This window comes from Notolepis coatsorum (assembly GCF_963971535.1).
Source record: "Notolepis coatsorum genome assembly, chromosome: 1".
NCBI lineage: Eukaryota > Metazoa > Chordata > Actinopteri > Aulopiformes > Paralepididae > Notolepis > Notolepis coatsorum.
In genome coordinates, this window is record NC_140165.1 from 114,341,814 (window position 1) to 114,361,813 (window position 20,000).

Genomic DNA, 20,000 nt, shown 5'->3' on the forward strand with positions numbered 1-20,000 from the left:
CTCTCTCTCTCTCCTCCTCTCTCTCTCTCTCTCCTCTCTCTCTCTCTCTCTCCTCTCTCTCTCTCTCTCTCTCTCTCTCTCTCTCTCTCTCTCTCTCTCTCTCTCTCTCTCTCTCTCTCTCTCTCTCTCTCTCTCTTCTCTCTCTCCTCTCTCTCTCTCTCTCTCTCTCTCTCTCTCTCTCTCTCTCTCTCTCTGTGTGTGAAGTGGTCTAGTTTCAGAGGGAGAGTTAATTACAGGAAACAAGCTGCATTACTTCCTTTCATGGCATCCAGGGTGGAGTCTGTCCACTAGAACACACACACACACACACACACACACACACACACACACAACACAAACATACATGCACTGATATACTCCGACTCAGTGACACACAGATACAACACATACATTCACAGACACACATGCCAACACAAACACACATTCACAGTGAGCAACACACACACACACACACACACACACACACACATATTCCCAGTGAGCTGCACACACTGACACACACACTCACAGTGAGCACACGCACACACGCGCACACATATTCCCAGTGAGCTGCACACACTGACACACTCACAGTGAGCAACACACACACACACACACACACACACACACACACACACACACACACACACACACACACATTCAGCGAGCTGCACACACACACACTCACAGTGAGCAGCACACAAACACACACACGCACACACACACTTGATGAATAACACACTGGTATCATTATGAAACTATTCTCTGTACACCCAGGACATCCCTCTCCTTCGCTGTGGGCAGACATATTATTCACCATTTAAGGGATTTGTAGAAACATAACCCTTTGTGTGGAATCACACCACTAACATAATACCTCAAAATACAGTGAACCTCCCAGCCCCAGTAAATATACACCACGCACTCACACAGCACCACATGAATGCAACGCGCACACACACACACACACACACACACACACACACACACACACACACACACACACACACACACACACACACACACACTTTAAATGCTTTATTTAAATCCACCAATTAAAATGATACACACTTTAAAGGCGAATGCCACCCATTTGAATAATTCACATGTGTTCTTCCTGTGCCCCAGGATGGTTGAGTCAGTATCTGTGAACCTAAAGCTAGACACCAGAGAGAGAAACCGCCAATCGCCGATGTCACTGGGATGCTGCTCCATAGGCAACGTGAATGGGTCACTAACTTTATGAGGCCATAAAAGTATTGCGTGAGCTCTTACACCCAAACCAAGGTTCAAACCTTTGGTGCGATGCTGGAATATAAACTCATTTTGGTGTAAGAGCTGAGCTCACACAATCATTTTATGACCTCACAAAGTCAGAGCCCCATTCATGGTCTATGGAGCAGCCTCAGATTACATCCCAGTGACGTCACTATGGAGCAGCCTCAGATTACACATCCCAGTGACGTCACTATGGAGCAGCCTCAGATTACACATCCCAGTGACGTCACTATGGAGCAGCCTCAGATCACACATCCCAGTGACGTCACTATGGAGCAGCCTCAGATCACACATCCCAGTGACGTCACCGATGTGAGGTTTCTCTCTCTCTGGTTTCTAGCTATAGGAGAGAGCGGTGCGTGTTCACAAATACTGACTCAACTGTCCTGGGGCACAGGAAGAACACATGTGAATTATTCAAATGATTGTATTCCCCAATTAGATTCCAACATTGTTTATGGACTTTTAAAGATCCCCTCCAGATGTGTTTGAAACTCTTAGAAAAGGACATCTTTGAGGGGATAGTTGAGACTGTTGGAACCCTAGCTCTATTTCCTACTTTAGTACTTACCAATTATGTTGTTGATTGAGTCCTTTCTCACCACAATCCATGCTGTCACAAACGAATGCAAAGTGAAAGGGGTCCTGTCTGTACAAGCTGACTGAAGCCGACTGAAATACATTTTAGCCCTTTTCCACCTAATTAATTCTGGTTCTTGACACGGTTCTGTGCAGCATTCTCTGAACCATGGTGCTTTGTAGCAAACCGGTTTCCACCAGTTCTGAGTGGAACCACTGTAATCGAGGATGCGTCGTGAACAGACATTTCAATGCACACATTTCTACAATAGTTATAAATAGGGATGCACGATATTGATTTTTTGACACCGATACCGATAACTTTATGCTCCTCAAGCCGATACCGATACCGATAACCGATATTTATTGTATTATAATATTTTTTTTAACTGTATATATATATATATATATATATATATATTTTTTTTAATCAATTTTTTTTAGTATTTATAAGCTCCGACGTCATCGGTACTGCTATCGGTACTCGAGAAATTATGTTTATTTTTTTTTGAGGAATTTAAACGTCGCAAACTAATCTTGTTGGCAGTTGTCTGCGCGGGGAGCTTTGTGCTCTCTGCCTGCAGTGTGCTCTCTCCTCTCTTCCCCTCCCACACACACTCACTCACTCACACACACACAGACACGGGGGCTGCGCTGCCGAGTAGGCTACAGACAGCTCTGCTCTCATAATGGTGGACAGAACGAAATGTTCAAAAGTCTGGGTCTATTTTACTAAAGTCGATCTATCTATCTCTCCTCCCTCGGTCTCTCTCTGCCTGCGCGAGCGGGCTGTGCTCTTACACACACTCACTCTCACACACACACACACACACACAGGTGCTGCCGAGTAGACAGCTCTGCTCTCGACAGCACCCGTGTGTGTGAGTGTGTGTGAGTGAGTGTGTGTAAGAGCACAGCCGGCTCGCGCAGGCAGAGAGAGACCGAGGGAGGAGAGATAGAAAACGGCCAACAAGATTAGTTTGCGACGTTTTAAATTCCTCAAAAAAAGTCTGGGTCTATTTTACTAAAGTCGATGCTGACAACGCTCGTTGCCACAAGTGCAACAAGACATTTGCCAGTAATGTATAAGCGCTGGTACTTGTCAATGTGGCTGGCGGGGAGATAACGTTAGCTCCGAGTAGAGTAATGGCTGACAATCCGGAGGTAAATAAACGAACGAGAGCTTCTGATTGGTGGTAAGAAGAAGAGGTGGGTGCAAGCCGTGGGACGTAATTGGCAGATCGACTGTCTGTCTCCGAATGTAACGTGACTACGTCACAGCCAAGAAAGGGAGCGCTGGATTTGTGAAAAACTCCCTGTTCCTAAACCACACGCTATCAGTTTTACCACAGTACTGGCAAAACGGGAGGAGGCTATAATAAAAACAAGCGCCCTTCATCCAAATCCACCCACACCGGATTTCTTTTAACCAAAAAATTTATTATGTTATCGGAGCTATCAATAACGTTATCGAGTTTATCGGGATGACGTCATAATTGCTGATATCGGCCCGATAATTATCGGCCCGATAATTATCGTGCATCCCTAGTTATAAATATGAATAACTATCTAATATAGTACTTTTCACCACATTCCACTCCAGAGTGCCACACAGCAATTGGTATGAAATGAACATAGGCATAAAATCGGCACACAATCGGCACAGAATAAAAAACGATGCATAAATTGCAGACATAAGAATAGGTACAAAAGTAGCGCAATGTAAACGTGCAGACTTAAGAATAGGCATAAAATAAGTACAATAGTACAATGTCGCTCGAAGGCATGTGATTATCAGTCATCTGTTATTTCTAGGTACCTCTCATAAAGGGGTGTGTTTCCCCTCACTCCGGTGCAACTCAAATACTTGCAGTAACTTTGACAATTAGGCTTTATTTCTGTTTCAACATTGGGAATTACCTTGTTGCTGAAGTGACTACAAGAGTAAACCTCGTGGTTAGATGTTATGCTCTGAAATAACAAACTCCCCGTGACTGCATTGGGCTGCATATAGTGCTGCTAAACAGCCATAATGCTTTGTGTAACTGAGGGGTACAATTCCCTGACTGTATTGATAAGTATGGTATCATTAAACCACTACCGCTTTATGTACTTTAACTACTGGCCACACAGTACATGATATAGATATGATGAACACTTTCCCACCATGAAACCAAGTCCACACAAATGTATAAATCGAATATTTAATATATAGCAAAGGGTATATACAACGTTCACTTAATGACATTTATGATTTGAATGCACTTGTAAGGCAAATGAGTATTCGTAGGCAAATCAACATTGAATGTCCAATCTCTGGTTACGCAGGAAGCAAGTATACAACCTGGTTCTTTAGGGAACTATAGCGATGGTACTTAAATGATTATAGCTGGATACACTAAAGGGGGGTCCTGCTGGTTGTAAGTCAGTAGGGGGGGGGGGGTTAGGAGAGCCGCCGGCGATATCCCATCTGGCCAACGATTTCTTGGGAGAATTCAGAGTGCTGAACACGGTGCCCACAGAACCTTGGTCCACAGATGAATACAGCTGGGCCCTCTTGTAGACGGTAGCTGCCGGTCCACAACGAAGAGACGTGAGGCGACCTCACTCGGGGTAGAGCGCCGTCTCACCTGGACTCCTCTCGGGGGGTAGTTCCAACACTCACCAGTGTTGGCTGTTATCCATGGCATAATCAAAGCACCCAAAGCAAGTAGATAATCCAAGCCGTGTAGGGCTCGCCGTCGTCCGGGTAAGGTAATCCAATGTGCAGGTCCACTCGTCCTAGCCCAGAACTCCTCGGATGAAAGCACCACACGTGGTCTGCCCAGCCTGGTTAAGACTCTAGATAACGCGAGGAAACGATGGGGGTACTGCTCACTTTATAACTCTAACCGAACGATGCACCATACATAATAGACTATTATTAACTTAATAGAAATACGTCCCACTCGACGGTATAGTGCCAAACTATGACAATTCAACTATTAATCCACACGATGTCTCAATGCCATTCTGAGGCCAAGTTGACCATACTGCACCACACGTGTATCGTGGGTGAGGCTTAACGTCTTGCCACTAGGTTGGAGGGTAAAGAACTAAGGGCTAAGGGACTAAAAGGGAAGTTCTACTTTACTTGCGCCATATATATATGCGCTGTGAACAAATAGTACCATTCGTATTTCGCCAGACGTATTCCTACGCGGAACCGGGCTAGTAACGACATGTTCGTCGGCACGATTGAACTTGAACCAAGGGGCTTGGCTGCTGGCGCCAAGTTCTTGTCCAATGAGAGAATGAAACTATTATGGGCTGTTAGTAGACTAAAGGGATATTCAGTGTATATGTACAAGGAATATACAAGGGATATCAAACGATATACAAATACTATTAAATATATATCCATAAATAAATATATATATTCAATTTAATCTGATCCTTCACAACACTTTGGTTCCCCCCTGTCTGAATCTAAGTAAGTAGAGGGGTTGTTTAGTGTAAATACTTCAGGGTGAAGGGGTTGCGTTTGCCTTCCTACTGGCCCAGTATGTTAAATGTATTGACACTCGTAGGCCTCACAGCTGCTGTTTAATCCATCTCTGTCATAGACCAAACTAAATCTGTAATATGCCCCAAACAGCAGGTTTAAACGATGCTGGGGAATATTATGCGATATACTGATCGGTAATAAGCCATTCCTCACACAAACTGACTTGACGGCTGCACTCCCAACTATTATAATGTTAACTGAACTCCGTATTCCTGATGTTGTCTGACAGTAAATGGCAGCAGACCACGGCACACTCTTCTCACAGCCCAGCTCTCGGCGTTGCTACCGGCTTGGCCGGCCGTCATACTAACACAATTGGCAGTGTTAGAGGGTGGGAAAGCCGGTGGGTGGGGATTGGCCGTTGTGGACAGCGACTCCTACAGGTCGGTTGGGTCACGTCGGTGTGGCGGAAACAGGAAGTAGCGGGGGCAGCGTGAGCCTCCCACGCGTTACTCCTCGCCACAGAGATCGAGCTGTGCAGGTGAAAAGATGCGACAGGCTGCCTCCTCGTGTACCGGAGGGGACACGTGATGCAAGGCTTCTATCCCAGGCATTCAAATAGAATTTATTTCCAAAATGATAAACAAAATGTGAAACATTAATAACAAAGGGCATTTTGAGTTTCATATACTTTTGAAACAAGGATTTTCTTAGCTTTCTAAAGACATCACATCATCTTATAGCAAAAATAAACAAGACATGTCACTGAACTGTGTAAAGAAAAGTGTCCCAGTTTTGTAGCCTTTTTTACTTTACATGCCTATATTAAACATTTAATGTTTTCAGAACTGTGCAAAAAAAAGAAAAAAAATATCAAGTGTCCCATTTCACTTGTTATATTTCCACATTTTAGTGTTCTTCAGTTCTTTTTTTTTTCATTCAATGTGAGAAATCCAGTCTCTGTTGAGCTTTAACAAGTCCATCAAAGTCAGGTTGCATGTCTGAGGTGGAGATGCGAAGCACAGCTGCCAGATGTTCATCAGTGAGAGAGGATCTGTACCTGGACTTGGTAAACGTCATGACTGAGAATGTCTGTTCACATATGTAGGTGGATCCAAAGAGAACCAACATCTTCTGAGCATGTCTCCTAAGCGTATATTGTGCGTGTGACATGAAAAGAAAAAAGTAAAAAAAAAAAAATTATTTTTATTTTTTTAAATTATCATGTAATCTTTCGCGGGCCGGTCAGAATCATCCGTACAATGCCCAGGTCTGGTCTAAAGTATAAGTATGTTTTTATCGTTTTCTGCAGCTTTCTCCAGAACTTGATTTATAGCCCTAAATGCATTATATTGATGATCAAATACAGTTTGATAGCGTTCGGTGCCAGATAAAAAATTTCAAATGGACGTGGTTCTAGAAGTTACTACGTATGATCTGATGATGACCGGATGGGCGGGGGGTCATTTATAATTCCGTGGGCAACGTTATAACATTCATCTAGTGTGGGTGATATGATCATTAGAGCAGTTAGTATAGAGGACATTAGAAAATAACGCTGAAACTCACCGTAGCTTCCTCTCGCCGTTAGACGATGAGCGTGGAACAGAATTTTTTCTATTATGGGATATAGAAATACCCGATCCATTTCCAGGTTGTATAATAGTATATACGTCCAAATCATGTTGTTTATCGAGTTATTGGCAACGGATCGCTATGTATTGTGTCGAGCTCGAGTCCCGGGACCTATAGCGAGTGATCGGACCAAATTGAAATGACCACCAGCTTCTACATCCTCTTTCTTCCCTGGGCGATCCGCCGATCGGCCACCAGATGGCGCTCTTGAACCGTTAGAGAGTTGACAGGGGCTCCCCAGTACATATAATGTCTCCGGGGGAGAAATATGATTTCGATCAGATTTTTGAAATATTGATATCAAAGACGCTGTACAGCGTCATCGGCAGAATAAGCATGGCGGGCAATGACGTGTTTCAGCGTCAACGGCGATTAAAGGGTTAATATATAAAGTTTGCCAATGGGGATGTATCCGTAGTATTGGCAGTGGTAGTAGTCGTAATAGTAATCCAGTCTATTTTTTTATTTTCTAAAAAATAAACTAGTTCAACACAGGTAACCACTTTTACTTAATTTTCTTTGATGGCTCAAATGTATGCTCTAGTGTCTAGTCGATTTTGTGTTTTGAGCACAACATTCATCATAGATCTTGCCTCTTAATTTTGCTCTCAAAGTGCACCAGATTGATGCATTTAACTTGAAAACTTTTTTTTAAAAAGAGGGCCCGAGGTTCACCCACCACCACAGTCTCACTAAATCCTGTGGGAAACACTGAGGATTCATCAATCAGAAGCTAGCCACAAGACTTGCATTCACGCTCTCCAGCACACAGCCTCCCTGCCTGGCACAACAACCACAACAGTAGGGTCTATAGCAGACCTGGGCATTGTGACCGGCCCGCGAAAGATTACATGATAATAAAAACAAAAGAATTTTTTTTTTTTACTTTTTTCTTTTCATGTCAACGTTCACACGCACAATATACGCTTACCTAGGATTTTACTTGATTCAACAACAAAGCAGCCGGGGCAAGCCGAAAACGGTCAAGTGTGGTTATTTGAAGTTTGGATATTTTTTTTCACAACTGAGATAGGTAGATTACATTTTTATAGACTAAAGTACAGAAAAAGGTACCGTTGGGTACCGTTATCGATTCACAGGTACCGGTACCGTATCGGTTCAAATGTGAACGGTACCCATCCCTACTGAACACACAACTGCAGGGCAAGGGCATTTTTGCTCATGAAATGCATAGCCATGTGAAAGCCTTCATGACAAAGTTGCAATTAATTTCAAGGCAACTAGGCAGCAACAATCTCAAATACATGAAAACCCTGAAAGAAGTCAAACCATCAGCTGATCACCGGCACAGGTACTCATCCATGTTGTGAGCACTGCATGATGAATTTTCAAGGTGTTTTCAAGATTTCAAAAAGGTTGAGGATGAAATGCAGCTGGTTTCCTCTCCCTTTACCTGCAGTGTTGATAGTTGTTCAGCTTGAACTCATTGACCTGCAGTCTGATTCACTACTGAAAGAGCACTTTAAGTCAGCATCACTGCTAGAGTTCTACTCTGCTCTCAAGGAGGAGAACTTTCCAAACATGAGGAGACATGCTCAGAAGATGTTGGTTCTCTTTGGATCCACCTACATATGTGAACAGACATTCTCAGTCATGACGTTTACCAAGTCCAGGTACAGATCCTCTCTCACTGATGAACATCTGGCAGACATGCAACATGCAGACATGCAACCTGACTTTGATGGACTTGTTAAAGCTCAACAGAGACTGCATTTCTCACACTGAATGAAAAAAAAAGAACTGAAGAACACTAAAATGTGGAAATATAACAAGTGAAATGGGACACTTGATATTTTTTTTCTTTTTTTTGCACAGTTCTGAAAACATTAAATGTTTAATATAGGCATGTAAAAAAGGCTACAAAACTGGGACACTTTTCTTTACACAGTTCAGTGACATGTCTTGTTTATTTTTGCTATAAGATGATGTGATGTCTTTAGAAAGCTAAGAAAATCCTTGTTTCAATAGTATATGAAACTCAAAATGCCCTTTGTTATTAATGTTTCACATTTTGTTTATCATTTTGGAAATAAATTCTATTTGAATAAATTATATTTTTGAAAGCTAACCTCACCTTTTAATTGCCAAATAATAACATACACTCTTACCAGGGGTCAAAACAATGCCATTTACTGCTTTTTATATAGAAATAAAATGTATATTATGCATAATTGAGTTTGGAATTTTGGCCCGGCCCTCCAACATATTTTCAGTTGCTCATTCGGCCCCCTGGGAAAAATAATTGCCCACCCCTGGTCTATAGTCACATTCAGGACAGTAGGCTCTACAAGTAGGCTCCCTTAAAACGCTAAAGGCCCTCCCATAGTCGAGCAGACTGTACACAGAGCAGACTCCGCGGAGGTCTTTGAGCTTTTGATCTCAGCGGACGTCCGCACGTCAGAAAATAGGAGCTTCGCACTTTGCACTCTGCTGTGGGTCTGCTTTGACTCCCTTTGAGTCCGCGCGGACCTCCGCGGAGTTGCTCTGTGTACAGTCTGATCGACTATGGGAGGGCCTTAACGATATTAAAAAAGAAATACAGTGGAGGTTAAGATAAGAATATGACTTTGCCTGAAAAAAAGTTCAGTCAGGAGAATTTTTTTTGCTTTAATCCCTGCTATCCTCACTACAGCCGACCAGTGGGAGGCATAGTCTAGCAACGTTCAAGACAGTGGAGGGAAGAATTGGAAATACGAAATTGGGATGGGAGGAAAAAAAAATTGGGAGAAAAAGTGGATACATTTTTTTTGTTTATTTGTCATAATAAAATACAGAATACTTTATGAAGAAATGATTGTTTCTCTACGAGCCCATGAGAGTGTGCTACATACAGTAAAACAAGTAATACAAAATAAATAAAGTTATTAAAGGAAAACTCCAACATTTTGGGAAATTAGTAGGGCTGTCTTAAATACTTTGAAGCTTCGAAGCTTCGTTCGATGGCACAAGCTTCGAACATTAAAAAAAATCGAAGTTTAAAAAAAATAATAAATCTTTTTTCAAACTTTTTTTTTTCAAATTTTTTATTTAATTTTTATTTTTACTTCAGTGTGTGTGCATGGGGCCATTGGGTGGGGCCGGGGGACAAATACACTGGAGGAAAGTAACCCAGCTCAGCACTGCCCAAATTATATCATCACTATTGCCTGTTTGAAGGATATCATCCTCAAACACATATACACCACCTACACGCCTATTCTCAGTCCTTGCCCCACAATGGTGGAATGAACTACCCACCCCAGTTAGGACAGCCGAATCCCATCCAATCTTTCGCCGTCGACTAAAGACGCACTTCTTCAACCATTATCTGAAATAAAATTTAAAAAATAAAATAAAAAAAATCTAACCCTAACTAACCTTACTGTCATGCACTTGTCCTAATAAACTAACCTACACTGTAACACGCAACACTTTGATGAATATTGTTACTCAGCTGATAGAGTTGTATCCTTCCTGATGACCTGTCGTACAGAACTTGTAAGTCGCTTTGGATAAAAGCGTCAGCTAAATGACTAAATGTAAATGTGAATGTAAATGCCTTGTAGAATTCCACACATAAGAAAGAAAGATACTGGGATGAATAAACAAAATAGGAAATAAAATGTAGAAATGCATGCAATACATAAATAAATATGAATCTCCATATATGAAATAGAACATTTAGATAAGGTGCTACTGAGATGCTTTGGTGAGTTCTTTGTATTTTTGTGGAAGTAGCCCTTCTTAAAAATGCATGAACATTCACTGATAATTGGTCTGTAGTGGAGTCTACAAGGTCTACATTGCCAGACCATGTAGAATCCGGACCTTGTAGACTGACATAATTCTGTGCATAGTTTAGTCTACACAGGCCATATTTCAAATAATCAAAATCTTACTTCATTCATCTTAAACATTCTTGATTTGGGGGATTGGTAGTTCCCATGAAATCTGAAGTTGTTCAAACGACAACAGCGATCCACCTTGAATTAAATCACACTGTTGGCTGCGTCACAGTCACGAAAGGGGCTACTTAATTCATTAATCCAATCCACTTTATTTATAGAGCACATTTAAAAACAACAAAGTTTACCAAAGTCCCACAACATAAGATACATTTTTTTTGAATGAAATGAAAATATAAAAAAACACTGGCCTCACGTTCGAAAGTAGCACTGGTGACGTGAAATCACTGAGCCCAGAGAGGAGTGGTTTGGCAAAAAATAGTTCAGAGTATATTAGCTTAGAAAACGTAAATGTCGAATTCAATTATTTTTTATTTCTCCACGTGGTAAATACACAGGTCACAACATGTTTACAGGAACGTTTGAGTGTATTTCGTGACTGTAGGGGACTGTAGGGAACTTCAGGGTAAAGGTCTGACCCACTTCCAGTGATGAAGCTACACCTAAGCCCTTCCCATAGTCGAGCGGACCGTACACGGAGCAGACTCCCGCGGGCTCAAAGCTGGCCCAAAGGGTACTCAAAGCAGACCCAAAGCAGAGTCCAAGTTCGAAGCTCCTATTTTCTGACGCGCGGACGTCCGCGGCGCCCACACAAACTGGCGCGAGGTGTAAACTGGCGCGAGACATGTAGGAAATTGGTCCGCGGAGATCCGCTCGACTATGAAAGCTCAAAGAGTCCAGTGGACCTCCGCAGAGTCCAGTCCGTGTACAGTCCGCTCGACTATGGGAGCACCTTAACGGTGCAGGCGTTCTCTAAGCCTAATGCATGCAGAGACAAAAAATGTATGTATCTTCTTGTCTAACTCCAGGGAAGATGTTAAATAAGCAAATTTCCCAAAATGTTGGAGTTTTCCTTTAACACTTCCAGTGCCACTGGTTAACATGGTAAAACCCTGTTGAATGCCACCACCCACTTCAATGATAGCGTTGTGAACGCATAATCTCTGTCTTAAATTATGTGTCTAATCTGCCTGTTGCTTATCAATGACTTGTTTGCAGTCAACATTGTCCAAACGGATTGTTTTTTAATCGCTTCATTTCCGTTTTATAGCATTTTGAAAAGCCCTAGTTTTCAAGGAAAATATAAAGATTCCGTGCGGCATTTACTGGAATATTCTGGCATACACAAAAACGTTGTAATTTTTCTGCCTATTTATGAATCGTTTTCAAATAAACGCTAGATTATCGATAGTATGTGTACTTATGCACGCTATAGAAGCGATCTGAAAAGTATATTCTCATTTCCTGATCAGCGATCACAGCCACACACACACACATATGGGACACGCTGATATCTCTGTGAAAAAAGCTCTGATTATCCTAAGACTGGTAAAATAAATCCCTTACCTCAGATCAGATGTTATCCAAAAAGATTATTCCAATTTCTGATCGCCATTCCAAATATCGATCGCGTTTATTGATTCAGCATTGGGTACTGTAAATACATGATCCACGTGTTTTCCGGGTCGGCGATCACAATGGATTCTTCAGTTGGCTTGACGGAAAAGTAAAATGAGTCAGTCTAAAGTAATGGGGTACAGTTACACAGGGAGAGACGATAGGGGGCGGTATCTTCCCAATCGAGAGTCTGCAACACTAACCTGAGGCTCGATTGATGAAATATGAATTCAAATCGGCAATAAAAAAAAATATACGACAAACGCTATATAGCATTGGCGGCACTCAATGGTCGGCATCAACTAACGACAAAACGCGTGGCTGGCACTCAAAGTGTTAAGAAGTAAGTAAAGGAATGTTCAGTCAATATACATACAGAGTAAAATGAGTAACAGTGAGGTACAATGCAGAAATGAAATGAGATACAAAACTTAGGGTGAGGTGCAAATAAGGTATGAATGTAGTGCAAATCTCTTTAATAATAGATACATATAAAGTGAGTGATAAGGTGAGTGTTTGTTTAAAGTGAGTGTGTACATGTGGATGTGTGTGCAGTGAGTGTAGATAATGGGTTGTTACATAGTGTCATTGAGCATCCTGATGGCCTGGTGCCAGAAACTCCTTCTGAGTCTCTCTGTACTGGCCACGAGACTCCGGTAGCGCTTGCCTGACTTCTCAATCGTTGACTTCTCCATCCTCTCCTTCCGACTTGCAGACTATGACACAGACATTTAGTTCTCAAGGAAAACCTGCAATTTTTTTTGTTCCAGCTGGGAACCAACTTTTTTGGGTTTCCGATCCAATTTATTTTTCATCAAAAGCTTAGAAACGGCTCAAAATTAGGTGCGCAAACAGGAACCCGTTCCGCGTTGGTAGAGAAGGAGCACTTGTGGGGCCACCATGGAGCAAGCTTCAGTTTCTGCCTCGGCCAGCTTGTACAGACGGGGGCTCGACCCCTTTCACTTTGCATTAGTCTGTGTCTCTCTGGAGCTAGTATGAAGAACAGCATTAGTCTGTGTCTCTCTGGAGCTAGTATGAAGAACAGCATTAGTCTGTCTCTCTGGAGCTAGTATGAAGAACAGCATTAGTCTGTGTCTCTCTGGAGCTAGTATGAAGAACAGCATTAGTCTGTGTCTCTCTGGAGCTAGTATGAAGAACAGCATTAGTCTGTGTCTCTCTGGAGCTAGTATGAAGAACAGCATTAATTAGTCTGTCTCTCTGGAGCTAGTATGAAGAACAGCATTAGTCTGTGTCTCTGGAGCTAGTATGAAGAACAGCATTAGTCTGTGTCTCTGGAGCTAGTATGAAGAACAGCATTAGTCTGTGTCTCTCTGGAGCTAGTATGAAGAACAGCATTAGTCTGTGTATCTCTGGAGCTAGTATGAAGAACAGCATTAGTCTGTGTCTCTCTGGAGCTAGTATGAAGAACAGCATTAGTCTGTCTCTCTGGAGCTAGTATGAAGAACAGCATTAGTCTGTCTCTCTGGAGCTAGTATGAAGAACAGCATTAGTCTGTGTCTCTCTGGAGCTAGTATGAAGAACAGCATTAGTTTGTGTCTCTCTGGAGCTAGTATGAAGAACAGCATTAGTCTGTGTCTCTGGAGCTAGTATGAAGAACAGCATTAGTCTGTGTCTCTGGAGCTAGTATGAAGAACAGCATTAGTCTGTGTCTCTCTGGAGCTAGTATGAAGAACAGCATTAGTCTGTGTCTCTCTGGAGCTAGTATGAAGAACAGCATTAGTCTGTGTCTCTCTGGAGCTAGTATGAAGAACAGCATTAGTCTGTGTCTCTCTGGAGCTAGTATGAAGAACAGCATTAGTCTGTGTCTCTCTGGAGCTAGTATGAAGAACAGCATTAGTCTGTGTCTCTGGAGCTAGTATGAAGAACAGCATTAGTCTGTCTCTCTGGAGCTAGTATGAAGAACAGCATTAGTCTGTGTCTCTCTGGAGCTAGTATGAAGAACAGCATTAGTCTGTGTCTCTCTGGAGCTAGTATGAAGAACAGCATTAGTCTGTCTCTCTGGAGCTAGTATGAAGAACAGCATTAGTCTGTCTCTCTGGAGCGAGTATGAAGAACAGCATTAGTTTGTGTCTCTCTGGAGCGAGTATGAAGAACAGCATTAGTCTGTGTCTCTCTGGAGCTAGTATGAAGAACAGCATTAGTCTGTGTATCTCTGGAGCTAGTATGAAGAACAGCATTAGTCTGTGTCTCTCTGGAGCTAGTATGAAGAACAGCATTAGTCTGTGTCTCTGGAGCTAGTATGAAGAACAGCATTAGTCTGTGTCTCTCTGGAGCTAGTATGAAGAACAGCATTAGTTTGTGTCTCTCTGGAGCGAGTATGAAGAACAGCATTAGTCTGTGTCTCTCTGGAGCTAGTATGAAGAACAGCATTAGTCTGTGTCTCTGGAGCTAGTATGAAGAACAGCATTAGTCTGTGTCTCTCTGGAGCTAGTATGAAGAACAGCATTAGTCTGTGTCTCTCTGGAGCTAGTATGAAGAACAGCATTAGTCTGTGTCTCTCTGGAGCGAGTATGAAGAACAGCATTAGTCTGTGTCTCTCTGGAGCGAGTATGAAGAACACCATTAGTCTGTCTCTCTGGAGCTAGTATGAAGAACAGCATTAGTCTGTCTCTCTGGAGCTAGTATGAAGAACAGCATTAGTCTGTGTCTCTGGAGCTAGTATGAAGAACAGCATTAGTCTGTCTCTCTGGAGCTAGTATGAAGAACAGCATTAGTCTGTGTCTCTCTGGAGCTAGTATGAAGAACAGCATTAGTCTGTGTCTCTCTGGAGCTAGTATGAAGAACAGCATTAGTCTGTGTCTCTCTGGAGCTAGTATGAAGAACAGCATTAGTCTGTGTCTCTCCGGAGCTAGTATGAAGAACAGCATGGATTGTACTGAGAAAAGGACTCTACCGACAACAACATCCTTGGTAAGTAAGAAATAGGGCTATGGTTCCAAAAGACACAACTATCCCTTTTAAGGAAACGAGTTTCGTCTCCACCACGCAGGCCTGGCCACCTATTACAGCAGAAACTCAACAGACTCTAAGCTAGATGTTTGACCCTGCTTCCTTCTTTGATAGGCCTTACATTTTCAAATCACTAACTTCAAGCCTCTGAACATATTCCAGACGGCCAAATATCGACATCATTAGTCTTCAGTTATGATGACCAAAGCCTCCGGCATGTGTGGCTAAGGGCTGATGGGTGGCCCGTTTGACCAACTGAAGTTCTACACACACACACACACACACACACCTAACACTGCCATTTGTATTTATCCCCTCTCCCCCTCAGCTCTTCCGTGAGGTGCGAATCATGAAATTGTTGAATCACCCCAATATAGGTAAGTCACTGTCTTGTCACGACACAGCCGTCCAGCCGTACAATTTGTGAATCGTGTGAAATTAGAATGGGAGTGAATTTATGTATTTTTTTTTCAAGGTGAGGTGCTTCAAGTTGACTGATCCCTCCTCCTCTCCCCTCCTCTCTCCCCTCCTCTCTCCCCTCCTCTCTCCCCTCCTCTTCTCCCCTCCTCTCTCCCCTCCTCTTCTCCCCTCCTCTCTCCCCTCCTCTCTCCCCTCCTCCTCTCCCCTCCTCTCTCCCCTCCTCTTCTCCCCTCCTCTCTCCCCTCCTCTTCTCCCCTCCTCTCTCCCCTCCTCTCTCCCCTCCTCTCTCCCCTCCTCTCTCCCCTCCTCTTCTCCCCTCCTCTCTCCCCTCCTCTCTCCCCTCCTCCTCTCCCCTCCTCTCTCCCCTCCTCTTCTCCCCTCCTCTCTCCCCTCCTCTTCTCCCCTCCTCTCTCCCCTCCTCTCTCCCCTCCTCTCTCCCCTCCTCTCTCCCCTCCTCTTCTCCCCTCCTCTCTCCCCTCCTCTCTCCCCTCCTCCTCTCCCCTCCTCTCTCCCCTCCTCTTCTCCCCTCCTCTCTCCCCTCCTTTTCTCCCCTCCTCTCTCCCCTCCTCTCTCCCCTCCTCTCTCCCCTCCTCTCTCCCCTCCTCTTCTCCCCTCCTCTCTCCCCTCCTCTCTCCCCTCCTCTCTCCCCTCCTCTTCTCCCCTCCTCTTCCTCTCTCCCCTCATCTCCCCTTCTCTCTCCCCTTCTCTCTCCCCTTCTCTCTCCCCTCCTCTTCTCCCCTCCTCTCTCCCCTCCTCTCTCCCCTTCTCTCTCCCCTCCTCTTCTCCCCTCCTCTCTCCCACTCCTCTCTCCCCTCCTCTCCTATCTATATCTCTCTCTCTGTATCTCCATCTCTGTATCCCCCTCTCTCTTTATCTCTGTCTGTCTGTCTGTCTCTCTCTGTCTCTCTCTCTCTCTCTCTCCAGTCAAGTTATTTGAGGTGATTGAAACAGAGAAGACTCTCTACCTGGTAATGGAGTACGCTAGTGGAGGTAAGTGTGTCGCGCTGAAATCATCCCCATGGTTCCCTTGTCAAAACTCTCATCTCTTAATATCCCTGTCCTGCAGAAAAATCCCATCTGTTGTTTGTGTGGCCAGTGAGTGTCGGCCAGTAAAGGTGGAATAATACAAGAGCAAGTTTAATCTAGGACTAATCTGTCCCCATTCTCAGTGTTGGGGCTTCAGAGATTCAGTAATAATTATTGGCAAACAAAAGATTCATTCTTCCGGTGCAAAAGGTTTATCATTGTCTGAAAGGAACCGCTTTTCAAAATGAACGTTGGATTATTATTTACGTATATAATCCATTTCTTATGCTGATGTAGGCAAAACAAAGAAAAACTACCACCAAATAAATGAACAAAAGCGAAGCATTCAAATCTTGATTTCTGGCTTTGATTACCATGGTATCGATCAATCAGTTGTGGATTTTGAGAATGGTTACACCCCTATCTATCACCCAGTCCGTCATCTATTATCTATCATCCATCCATCACCCAGTCATCTTATCATCCATCTATCACCCAGTCATCTATCACCCAGTCATTTTATCATCCATCTATCACCCAGTAATTTTATCATCCATCTATTACCCAGTCATTTTATCATCCATCTATCACCCAGTCATTCAGTGAGTGGATCATTGAGTGGTCATTCTGTCTGGGTTTTCTGGTCTGAAGATAGCATTACCCCCCCCCCCCCTCCCTCACATGCAGAAATTAAGTATTAATTATCCTAGGACATCCTCTCTTTTCTCATCCTCCCCATCTCTCTCCTCTCTTCCTCCTAATCTCTCTTCTCATCCTCCCCTCTTCTCACCCCTCTCTCCTCTCATCATCATCCTCCTCATCCATTTCTCTTCTCATCCTCCTTATCTCTCCTCTCATCCCCCTCTCCAGGCGAAGTCTTTGATTATTTGGTGGCTCACGGAAGGATGAAAGAGAAGGAGGCACGTGCCAAATTCAGACAGGTGTGTTTTGGGTGTAGTGGGTGGATGGGTGGGTGTTGTGTTGGGTGTGTGTTAAAAGAGAGTACATGGTGTATGTGTGTTAGTCTATTAGTCTATCATAGTGTGTTAGTCTATCATAGTGTGTTAGTCTATCATAGTTAATGGGTGAGTAATAGTTAATGTGTGTTAGTCCATCATAGTTAATGTGTGTTAGTCTATCATAGTTAATGTGTGTTAGTCTATCATAGTTAATGTGTGTTAGTCTATCATAGTTAATGTGTGTTAGTCTATCATAGTTAATGTGTGTTAGTCTATCATAGTTAATGTGTGTTAGTCTATCATAGTTAATGTGTGTTAGTCTATCATAGTTAATGTGTGTTAGTCTATCATAGTTAATGTGTGTTAGTCTATCATAGTTAATGTGTGTTAGTCTATCATAGTTAATGTGTGTTAGTCTATCATAGTTAATGTGTGTTAGTCTATCATAGTTAATGTGTGTTAGTCTATCATACAGTAGTTAACGTGTGTTAGTCAGGCTCAGCTCATGGACCGTGTTGACAAATCCTCTTCTCTCATATCGGCCAAATGAGATGAAATTCAGACGAGGAGCTCTGCTTTTACACTGTTGTTTTTATGTTTCACGCCCTCTGCCTTTCCTCTCTTTCTCCCTCCCTCTCTGTGTCTCTCTCTCTCTCTCCCTCTGTGTCTCCCCCCCCCTCCCTCCTCTCTCTCTCTACCGGTAAATTATATGACCGTTTGTGAGCAAGAGTGATGTCCTGTATTGTCAAGAAAATGTCCTGGGAATGTCCTGGAAAATTATTTTATGTTTCACGCTCTCTGCATTTCCTCTTTCTCTCTCTCTCTCCATCTCTCTCTGTCTGTCTCTGTAACTCTCTCTGTCTCTCTCCTGCTGTCTCTCATTCTCCAGATTGTATCAGCGGTGCAGTATTGCCATCAGAAGTGCATAGTACACAGGGACCTCAAGGTGAGAACAGACTCACTCACTCACTCACTCACTCACTCACTCACTCACTCATCTCCACGCACGCACGCACGCACGCACGCACGCACGCACGCACGCACACACACACACACACACACACACACACACACACACACACACACACACACACACACACACACACACACACACACACACACACACACACACACACACACACACACACACACACACACACACACACACACACACACACACACACACCCATACACCCATTACAATTATAACCTGAAGCAGCCTTATGTAAGAATTGTGCTCTCACTGTGAGGTAAGTATCTAGTTGATCATCATCACGGAGGAGCACAAGCTGCTAGCAGGAAGGCTACCATTACAATACTATTTATCACGTCATGTAAGACGCCACTGTTCACAGAAGAGGCTCGGTGCCGATCGTCTGTCTCATGAGTACAAACAACAGAACAACGTTTCCTGGGAAGATCCTGGTCAGATTTTACGTTGAACGTAAGACACAAAAGAGGATTAATTTCTCCATCTCCTAACGTGATCCACTAGTTTGCGAGTTGCTTTTGCTGACATCACTATATTATTATCGGTAGCTTAGTAAGGTCAGCGGCAACCAAGGTCAAGGTTGAAATAATTGGTGGCGATGTCGGGCCTAGTGGGGAGCCACCGCTCTCCCCGTAGGAAAACAACGGCTCGGCCAGCGTGAAGAGATAACCTGAACAGCAACACACACACGGCCTACATATCCTGTGTGTAATGGCATGTAAACACACTTGGACAGCACTAGGCTTGGGCGGTATGACGGTATTAAGGTATACCGGGGTATTTAGAAATACCGACGGTATTGATTTTCAATACCGTCCGTCACCGTCAAAATCACAGATGCGCTTCAGTTTCTATAACAGTGAAGCGGCGTTTTGAGTGTAGTGCACACACATGCCAGCAGAGGGCGAGACCGCTCTAGTGGAGCGAGTGGGTCACAACGGGATTTCACGTTTTACGGTAATGTTGCGACAGTGCTGTGAAAATACCGTAAAGCGTTGTGACGAGAGCAGTGTTGTTGTGGAGCAAGCAAATAATCCGTCTCTTATTATATGTGAACTAAAGAGTACAAGGTTTACACAACAGCCCCCACCCGCCTTTTTATTGTATTTGTACCGTCCTGTACTATCCGCTGTCAGCTGTTTATCTCTCTCTGTGAGCTACTGAGCTTGAATAACTAGCGTTAGCTCACGTTAAGTAGCGTTAGCTCTGCGGCTAATCTTAGATTACCCTGAACTAAATCAATGACTAGGTTATAAAGCATTCGAGTAGTTTTCACTGCACATAGAAGTAGCCAACGGGAGCATTTCGGGAGC

At 43.4% G+C, this 20,000-nt stretch overlaps 1 protein-coding gene across 1 annotated transcript in view; it reads left to right on the forward strand.

Annotated features, from left to right (window-relative positions):
- mark2b (MAP/microtubule affinity-regulating kinase 2b) overlaps window positions 1-20,000 on the forward strand; it is a gene marked incomplete at its 3' end in the record, with an annotated part of 338,660 nt that overhangs the window by 219,049 nt on the left and 99,611 nt on the right. Inside the window, 4 exon segments of the mRNA XM_084315862.1 lie at window positions 15,620-15,668; window positions 16,636-16,701; window positions 17,608-17,678; window positions 18,586-18,642. Of these exon segments, the coding sequence (XP_084171988.1) occupies window positions 15,620-15,668; window positions 16,636-16,701; window positions 17,608-17,678; window positions 18,586-18,642 (243 nt within the window).